General features: G+C 35.0%; 1 protein-coding gene across 1 annotated transcript; it reads right to left on the bottom strand.

Annotated features, from left to right (window-relative positions):
• Positions 1-3,744: 3,744 nt before the first annotated feature.
• Positions 3,745-4,849, bottom strand: LOC111894845 (transcription repressor OFP7). The gene has a single exon (XM_023890935.2). It carries the CDS (start codon positions 4,565-4,567, stop codon positions 3,893-3,895), a length of 675 nt encoding a protein of 224 aa, XP_023746703.1. The 5' UTR covers positions 4,568-4,849; the 3' UTR covers positions 3,745-3,892.
• Between the last annotated feature and the right edge of the window lie 6,019 nt (positions 4,850-10,868).

Genomic DNA, 10,868 nt, shown 5'->3' with positions numbered 1-10,868 from the left:
AGGTCATCGATAGACAGTTACATCCCGGGAACTTTTGCGAAGACAGCCTAGTACCAAGCTGCATCTTGTTATGTTCTGTATTTACTTTGATGTTGCTATGAAATGTAACCTATGTAAAATTATTACTATTAATGCAATGGTTGTTGTACTTTGATTACTATACTGCATATGTTGTGATACTTGACATGACGTCATCCACCCCAGAACGTTTCCGCCGTTACGGTTTTGGCGTGTGACACAATTTTCACCAAATACACTTAGGGTTTCGAATCTAGGGTTTAAAGGGATGGAGGCTAAAGATAATCGGGGTTGGTGTTGAGTTAAGGAGCTTAAATAGGGTCCAAGACCCAAAATTAGGGTTTGCATGAAACTGGAGTACGCCCGTCTCCCAGTACGCTCAGCGTACTCCCAAAGGTGTCACGACCCTTCTCCCCGGTACGTCCGACGTACTCCCAAATTATGCCCCGTGTATTAGGCTTAGCCTTAAACCCACCAACTTCTGAATGTCATGAATTCTTCGTTCTAAATCTGATTTCGAAGATTCTTATATCCACGGAAAGGTAACGAGAAGTACTACACTTCTATCAACTCATCCTTGCCTTAAAACTTCCCGAACTAAAATCCAGTATTCATGAAAACCTGAACTGTCATTTTACGGTTATATCCTTACGGTCCAAATCACAAAGCGGATTCCCAGATCATCTAACTTACATTACCCACACCTAAATGGGTCTAAATCTCCCTTTCCAAAGGCCTTAATCCTTATGATACCCGATCTTCAGGTCACAGCCCTGAATTATGAAATGATTCGGAATAGGGTGTTACAGCAACCTCAAGAGTGTTATGTGACAAGAATGATTTGTTGAAATTTAATGATAAATTTTGTAGGATGGTTGTTAGGTCAACTATAATGTATTGATATTCATGTTGGATGAGTAAGAAGGAACGTGGAAGGAAGAGGAAGTAGCAGAATACAAAATGTTGAGGTGAATTTGGTGTAGAAGTTTGTTGGATATGATTTCGAACATGTCTATCAAAAGTTCATTGGGAGTGACGCAGATCACCAAAAAAACAAGGGAAGGAAGATCGAGATGGCAGGGACATATCCGAAGGAGGCTAGAGAATGATAATGCATAGTGTAGAGTCAATGACGGTTGGATGCATGAGGAAGAGTGAATTAACTATCTAGAAAGAACTGTGATGATAATATGAATTTAGACCTAAAAAGTTTGGCCTTTTATGAGGACCTGACCTTAGATAAGTGGATACAAAGGCTAAATAGCATGCATTTGGAGCGACCTAGATCTGTATACTCGTCTTATTTGTTTGTTTACCTTTTATTATATCTTCTTACCTCTTGTATGTTTTTGCTTACGTGTTCTAGCTAGTGTTCATATGTAATTACTACTTAATACTTATATGTGGTTCCTACTTATATGCATGTAGCCCTCTAGCTAGATGGGAGCCTAGTGGTTTGAGGTGCGAAATTCCATACATGAGGTTCAACGTTCACACTGTGGTTCGCCTAAAATATTGTTCGCGTTTCGCGATTAACCTCCCACGTAAGCTTTGAGACGGGTTGATATGGGTCGTTCAGATAGTATGCCTTACCATTTCTTTTACTTATATGCATGTATTTTCTTTATTCATATATATGCTCTATTGCTCAAATTTTAAATAACTACCCTCCCTTTTGTATGCTCCATTTAAATTTCAAGTATATACATGTTGCACTATTTTATATAAAACAATCGTCACTGGAGACATAATTTTCTACATTTATCTTCCACCCCATTCCAATGGAATTACGGGCCCCCTTGTTGTTGCTTGTAATAATTAACTAAAAAGGCATAAACACGAAGATAACAAAAAAATGAAAAGAGTCCCAAAGAAGGCCTGAATTAACTAACATGCACATATATCTGATCCTATGTTATATCTCCTCTAGTGATACCAAGCCAGTTTGGTGCATGAAAAAACATACATCTGCCGAACCACGTGCTTTCAACCACCAATACAATGTTCTCGATCACAAGGTTACATTTATTAAACTTCCTCTACAAAGGTAGTTATTAATTTGTTCATAACATTTATTTAAGCCTGATAATTACATGATTAGGCTCGACTTCTTTATAACAATAGCAAATTAGACAAATTTACCCAATTTAATACCTTTACATCTGTTATTAATTGATAAAATAGATTAACACTTTTAGTTACCTTGTACGCTATGAAATGCAAACCCCTTGATCATGTAGTAATTAAAAGATCTGAAGTTCCAGCCTTCCTGTTCATCCAAACCTACTAAAGCTTAACAACACAACCATTACAAACCAAATTACAAGAGAGATTTTTACTTTCATATATGGTTGATCGAGCTAGCTATTGAGGATCTTGTTCAATCACCGATAGGTTATGCATTAGTTAATGTATAATGTATAACAAACTAAAACCACATATATAGTTCCAAAAAAAGACTAAAAATCTATTGTAAACGACAATATCAAAACATGACATATGATTTAGTCAAGTGCTCAAAACAAAAGAAAACTTCACTTATAAACAAACAAAATTAGTTAAGTGGCTAGTCATTAGTTACTGAATATTAAACCTCAATCAAAACATATAAAGATGTCTATTGCATGTGAATTTGTGATACTACGCGCGTGAAGATCAAAAGAAAAAAATAATAATAATAATAAAATACACAAAAAAAAAAAAAAAAAAGAATAAACATTGCAGAGCCTTGTACTTTCCATTATTTACAGAAACTGATCAATTTTCTATTTATTTTATTGATTTTGGTGTGAAATAACATATTTGGTATCCGTTATGAAGATGATCACTTGCTAGTTTAGATTAGTTTAGATTAGGGATGTCAAAAATCTTCGTGGTATCTTGATATCGTATGAGACTAAATTGAAAAAAAAAAAAAAAAAAAAAAAAAAAAAAAACCCGGGAGTGGGAGCGCGGACAGGGGCAGAATTAAGCCCCGTTTATTTTCGGGACCGAGGTCGAGAGTCGGTATTTCCGTCCAATACTCCCACAGGGGCCCAGTTATACATTTATGTAAAAAAATATATATTTAATATAAAATACATATACAAAATAGATTTTCTAATTATAGGTTTAGGTTAGGTTTCACTTTCCAGTTTCCGATTAATGGATATTGAAGATGTAATGAATTGATAATATATTTTTGGACATGTAAGTATTTTATATTTGTAATGTTGCATTTGTCGTATTTTATACTTACAAGATTATTGGAATTGTCGTTTTGTAATGTTGGATTTTTAATTTTTTTAGTTTCTAAAAGATTAGGTTTTAAGTTTTTAAAGTTATTAAAAATAGTATTTTTTACAAATCAATTTGTTAGAAAAAAAAATCGAATTTTAAGCCTATAAACCGAGGGGAGCGGGGGCGGGACCGGGGGCTATGTAAACGGAGGATTTGGGGCGGGGGCAACAACTGATTTCAAGGGCAGGGACATGGACAGCTATTTTGGCTCTCATTTGGTCCCTTTGACATCCCTAGTTTAAACATAAGGTTAGTGTGCTTGCTTCTGCTATGTGTTTTGAATTTGACTTTCGCTTCAAAATTTTCAAATAGAAGTTTTGTGGATATATTGGATTCTATTAATTAAATGGCTATGTACATATATTTTTTGGTATATATAATACAAAAAATGAATGATATTTTTTGTAATTGTAACACTACTACCGATCGAGCTTGTTCACAGGGTATATATTCATGTGCATATATACCATGTATTACTCGTATGCATTACACTTTCGTTTTCGTTACACACATATATATACGTACATACAAAAGAATTAATTAAGCTTGTATCCATGGCTTCTTCAATGGATTGGAGGGCATGCATGCAGCATGCTCAAAGGAACAACAGTTCCCAGATCTCCGTAAATGCAGATATAATATCGGCATGATGATGTTTGGAATTTAAAGATAAAAAGCACTGCAACAGCTGTTCCAAATCCTTAGCTTCAAACATCTTTTTCTCCAATATCATCTCCAACATCGACTTCTTGAAATCGTCATACGGCTCCTTCGACCACTTCACCACCGTCAGGCTCTCCTTCATCATCCTCGACTTCCTTTTCTCCTCCACTTTCTTCATCTTCTTCTCCGTCGTCCCACCACCAATATTCTTAACGTACAACACAGTCTCATCATGATCCTTCTTATATGAATCAACGCTGATGCTCATGCTATCGGTTTCTCTATCGCTGTTACTGAACCAACCACTTTCATCTGAAGAGCACTCCATGTTGTTCGTCTTCTTGTGTTTACTTCTTCGATCACCGGAGATTTTGGTGAAAGAAACAGGAGAGTTCTGTGTCTCCGGGGTGGTGGTGAGAGGTGCGGTTTTCGATTTGGAGATGCGGGATTGTTGGTGGCTGCTAGGGGTGGTGGGAGGTGGCGAGGGAATGGTACTAGTAGGGTAAGCGATCTCGAGAACTTTAGGGTTGATGGGGGAGAAGAAATGGGAAGTGTTTTTGGGTCGACATAGTCGGAAAGATGACAAAGAGAATTTGAACTTAACCATGGTGTTGTTTTAGAGTTATAAGATCGTTAAGCATATATATGTAAACATAAACATATATAATATAACAACGGCGGAGAGAATGAATGAATGTGAGAGAAAGAAGAGGGAGAAAGGCCGGCCGGCGACCAAATCTAAGAGATGACATCACGACGGAATGGTTCAGTACGGCCCACAAATTAAGGAACAATCTAAATTCCTTCTCAGATGCCTCTAAGATGTGATTACTATTAAATTATGATGTGTTTATAATTATAAAATTTGTATTAAAAGTATTTTATTGAATTGAATAATAATCAACAATAGCGTGTTATTATAGGTTTAAAGGATTAAAAAATATATAGTTTTGGTTGGTTAAGCAAAGATAGTACTGTTTACCGCAAAAAACAAGATAATATATAACACGAATAATCCGAAAACATCTATTCACATCATATATTTTTTCGACATTATAAAAGACCATCACTTGTTATATTATTGGTTGCTCTAAAATTAAGTCGATATCATTGAAAGAGTAAATGTATAAGTAAACAAACACATAAAACATGATAAACTTATAGAGTTATAAATTATAAGAATAATGTTTATCATGTCCTTGGTTGAATTAATTACTAGCTACTATAGGATAAGAGTAGGGGTAAGCATCGGAACAGGGTACCCGTTTTCGGAACCGGAACCGCCTCGGAACTGCCGGTTCCGGAACCGAAACCGCCTTAGGCTAGGGTGTTCATGGGGCGGTTCGGATCGGATAGTAAAAAAATTATAAACCGTAATAACGGGACGGGTACCTTGCTAGCACTAACCGTAACCGAACCGAATTGCTAAAAAACCGAACCATATAAAAGCAGGTAACCACGGTTCGGTTCACGTGTATCCGTTAAATATAAAAAATAGTAATCAATCCAAACTACAAACTCCATTTTAAACAATTCATTTCTAAAAAGAAAAAACTCACAAAATTAAAAAAAAAATCAATACTTATAAATAAACCAACTCTTTAATATTATAAATCCAATCATCAATTGTTTGATATATTAATATTTAATATTTATTCATTCTTGTTTTTTCATGTGGCATCAAACTAATTCTTTGGTTACGAAGGATATATATATATATATATATATATATATATATATATATATATATATATATATATATATATATATATATATATATCAGTTCGGTTCGGGTATCCGCGGATATCTAAATACCCAAACCGAAACCGACCCGTAGGTATCCGATTTTTTCGGTTTTGGTTTTTACGGATTCGGTTTTTTCGTTTTCAAGTTGGCTGGATCGGCTCAGTTTTGCGGTTTTTTTGTACACCCCTACCTTAGGCGGTTCCGGTTCCGATTCCTAAATTTTTGAAACCGCCTTAAACGGTTCCGGTTCCGGTTCTCATGTTTTTGGAACTCTACCCGCCGGAACATATTTGTGTGTGTGTCTATATATATATATATATATATATATATATATATATATATATATATATATATATATATATATATATATATATATATATATATATAAAATGTTGTGTCTTTGATTTTTTTGAAAAATGTGAACTATATAAACTTTGTTCCTAATATAGCGTCATTTTTGTGATGTGAGACAATAAGTTCAACAAAGAACTAACGCATTTTATCAAATGTTAAGCACTCAAGCAGTAACATGTTTGGAAAACTTTAAACAACATGATATTAATATTGCCAAGTTCTTTTATCAACATAAACACAAAAAGGTTAAGGCTTTGAGAATTATTTGCATTATTTTTATGATAAAACTCTTTATGAATCAATAGATTTTAACAAAATTATTTGCATTATTTTTATGATAAATTATGTAAAATAAGACAACTTATCACCGTGAGTAAGAGAATTACTTGGACATGATAAAATTACTATATATTAACAATAATAAATCTTTTATTACTTAATCTTGACCATTATATATAACTAAATTCTTCTATTTTTTTTAAAGTGGTTACCTGGAACCGGAACCGGGACCGCCGGTTCCGGTTCCGGTTCCAAAATATTGGGAACCGATACAACCGGTTCCGGTTCCGTCAAATTTAGCCGGGTACCCGCATATGTTCATCCCTAGATAAGAGGGCCAAAAACGATTATTAAATCTGAAATTTTGGTTTCATGATTAAACGTATACATTAAAAGCTTGAGCTTAAGTCTGAATGGAACCCCTTATAATGCCTTATTTGATACTTTTAATGGTTTCATTCAAAGATAGCTTTTGAATGTTCTATGGTTAAGAACTTCTGATTCGTCAAATCTAAATATTGAAATACTTTGTTTCTTTTAACCTCCCAATAAATTGTGGGGGCATATTAATATTATTAATGTACATAATACTTTTATATTTGTATAATAGACCCAATATGTTGTATGTATATTTGTTGGTCCTTGCCCTAAGCTTATTATATTGTCTTGTATTTTAACCTACTCTTAATGGAGAAACATTCTAAAGTAGGGGCAAGCAAGATACCCGTTGGTTATTGGAAACGAATCAACACGAACCAATTGGTAATCAAATATATTTCAATTCGGTTTAGTTCTCGGTTTCTCAATATCTATGAATTTGATTTTCAGAATATTTTGGTTCGGTTGGAGCTGAGCTTACCTCTATTCAGCTATTTTAAAGTAACAAATAAGAAACAAATATTTATGTATAATAGAGTTTCTGCATCTCTATTCAGCTATTTTAAACAAACAAGAAACAAATATTTATGTATAATAGAGTTTCTATAAGTCTAAATTTAATGCCAAACATATATTTAAAACGCTAGTTTCCATTTTATATTTACTAAATAACCGGATATATTTCTCAACCAAATAAAGAATTTTCTTTACGTATCCAATATTAGTAGATTACAATTAACACTTCATCGCTCAAAAACTTGAAAATGTTAAAAGAAGCATAATTACATATAACTTGAACTTTATTTATTAAAAAAAAACTTAAGATCGAAGCAAAACGTCAAAAATAGCCGAGACAAAGGACCCACCTGGGATATATTCAGGAAATCGAAGCGCTTGAGTAAATGCAAGTTGGCCCAGTACCACGTTATTCGTCTCATTTATGTCATCTCCATTTACGTCTATTAAGATAATATTGTAAATAATAATCGTGTTCCTGATTTATTCTTGTTTATTGTATTAGGGTGCTGATTTTGCCACTTAGCCTTTTTATCCATCCACGGAATAAATAAGATATTGACAATAATACCCTTATTTTAATTTAAAATGAGAAGGAAAAATCGGTTGAATTTGTTTCCAAATCACACAAGACCCCTTCCTTATTTCTTTTTCCTTCCTCCTTCCTTCTTCACTTCTTTTGCTTCTTCAGATTTTTAATCAGGTGCGACTTCCTTTCAAATGGGAAAACGCAATCATCTCAAATTCGATTTCTACAAACCATGGATGCACTCGATTATATATACCCCATCTGCTTTCAATCGATTAAACTAGGGCTTGAATCGACTAATTTGCATCGAAGGTGTGAAATCAAGTCTATTTGAATCAGAGCTCAATCAACTGTAAGATTAGTTTTTTATAGTGTCTGATTTCATCCTTTATTTTTTTCTCTGTCCGATTATACAATATGTTTTATGGGTATGAGATTTCTTCGTGTGTTTTTCCTCCTTGTGCGATTTTTTTCACCATGTATTTGTGTATGTTCATGTGTTTTTTGGTCCTATATGACTTATGTTCTTCTCATGCCTTTTGTTCTATTGAATTTTAAAAGTGGATACAGGGAAACAAATGGTTTTTCATGTTCGTTTTAGATGAATCGCTAGGATCCTTGAGAAGCATTATAGTCAATTTGGAGAGTATTTATTGATGATCAAATGGAGCTTTGGTAGTTCAAATGGGTTCCTTATACTGAGCTGCTTGAAGTTATTAGTAAAAATAGGGATAGTTTTTCACTGGGATTTGTATGTTTTGTGTAATCAAGTGACAAACATTATTGATCAGTTGTTCTTAGTTGTTCTTCGGCTGTTATTTCTCTTCATAATTGTGGTATTGGTTTTGTTTCCGGTGCAAGCTAGTGTTGAAGTCTCCTCCATCCATGGCTGATTTGTTGGTTTTGTTGTTCACGTTCCGTAATGGAGAAAAGTTGAATTAGTGGGTTCTTTGTGTTATGTAGTAATTTGGTTTATATGGAAGTCGCGTGATTCTCGAGTAATCGAAACTATAGCCATAAGGACCCGTCTTTCTTTTTCGTACATATTTACATATTAAAGACGAAGGGTATGAATGTCAAAATCTTAATTTTTCAGTGGAATGATCAAAATTTTCAGTGGAAAAATCAGGACCCATTGTATTATTATTTTCTGGTAAACAATCAATACATGTATTTTTCAAGTAATACTTCGGTTATCTTATTTAATTAAGAATAATTTAACTTTTTCGGTTATTCAATAACATTTTAGGATAATCACAATGAAGGTAATAAATTTAAAGGGAAATCGAGTAATCTAACTATGAGGTTTTCACACAGACACAATAAATAAACCTCCAATTAATGATTGGATTATCACCTCAAATCTCTTAACTCATAATTGTCCATTAACCACTCATTAACTATGCCAAGCCCAAGCCTAACCTTGATCCAAAAAGGTCCAAAATATACAAGGTCCATAATTAGCCCAATTTTTCAAATTGGGCCTAACTCTTTATTGGCCCTTATCCTAAGGTCCAACTTCCTAGCTGACCCAAAACTCATGCTTAGAAAGTTCAACAAGGGCCCAAGACATGGTGACCCAAAGATGGCCCAAAACGCACAGTCCAACTCGCAAAGCCCAAGACTGCAAGCCCACAGACAGAGTACGCGGGGCGTACCCAGCTGTATGCTTGGCGTATACGCAATGAGGCTTGTACATTGTGCGTACCGGCTGGTACGCCCAGTGCACTCCCCTGTTAAGCCCATTCTCCCATTAAGTTCTTAATACCTTAAGTGTAACGACCCAAAAATCCAAGATAAAAATTTCATTTTTCAATATAGTCAACACAAGTGTTACATATTTCAAAGCATTCAAAAATATGGTTTAATTAAAACATTTATAAGAGTTACATCCCAAAATCACGTAAAGCGGAAAACATGGGCGTGTGCGCTGCGATCATTCCGAGCGCTACTATTTGAAAACCTGTGATGCATATAAACATATAGGGATGCCCTGGAAACCCTCCTGGGTCTTACACCGGGTGCCATGGGAACCCCAATATGGTTTTAGCCCATTGCCATATAAATCATACATACAAACATATAAGGATGCCCTGGAAACTCTCCAGGGTCTTACTCTGGGCATGGGAACCCCCACATATCACTACATCAACTAGTGTACCACATATCACAAAATGGGCCGGCCTTGGTGCCTTCGACCCATTGGTCTGGTGAGGAGACTCACATCGATTGCAGAAGCTTCCTGGAAGAATCCCTATCTGCTGCCACGCTGACTTCTAGAGCTATCAATACCAGAACCAAATAAAATCTTGGTTAATAGGCCAAAACCCTCAAGTTTGGCCCAAGGTTAAACTTGGTCAAAAGTCAACGGTCAAAAGAAGTCAAAGTCAACAAGTCAAACTTTATATTGAGTATGTCCAGCGTACTCAGCTCGTACGCATGGCGTACTTACCAACCAGAATCGGGACCCCATACGAGTACGCGCAACATACTCGAATGTACGCCCGACGTACCCGGCCAAATGGCACTTTTCCATTAAGTGCCTAATCTCTTAAGTCCTTTCATCCAACACTCAAATCTAGTCCCATAACATCATTCTACATCATAAAGTTTCCACCTTTATGACTTTCCATGTCTAGAAAAGGTCCAAAAGCTCCATAATGGATAAAGTTTCCAACTTTATCCATTAGAGTGGTCCAACCCACCAAGATCTAGCCTTTTAGCATCAAATGGGACCAAAAGTGCATCTTTTTCAACTTAATCAACTAAGTCCAAGTCTCCAACCTTTAGATCTGAATCAAAATGATGTTTAGATGGATAAAGTCTCCAACTTTATCTATAACATGGTCACAAACTTTCAAGATCTAAACTTTATGCACTAAAATGACCAAAAGCTCATAACATCCAAAACTAGCTAGATCTAACAAATGCATCATCAATATTCAAACTTTATACCTCTAGAAGATAGATCAAGGTGAACAAAGTCTAGATCTACAAGATCCAATGCCACCAACACTTCTACAAGAAGGTCCTTCTACTCCAAGGTGCACCATGAATACTCCAAAGCACTCAAAATCATCTTCTTTTAGATCAAAAGTCTCAACTA

Source organism: Lactuca sativa, chromosome 5 (assembly GCF_002870075.4).
Source record: "Lactuca sativa cultivar Salinas chromosome 5, Lsat_Salinas_v11, whole genome shotgun sequence".
Taxonomy (NCBI): Eukaryota; Viridiplantae; Streptophyta; class Magnoliopsida; order Asterales; family Asteraceae; genus Lactuca; species Lactuca sativa.
Note: the sequence above shows the minus strand (reverse complement) of the source record. Positions and strands in the feature narration are given on the sequence as shown.

Excerpts from the sequence above, each read along its gene's own strand:
- LOC111894845 (XM_023890935.2), bottom strand. The coding sequence starts at position 4,567 with ATGGTTAAGTTCAAATTCTCTTTGTCATCTTTCCGACTATGTCGACCC.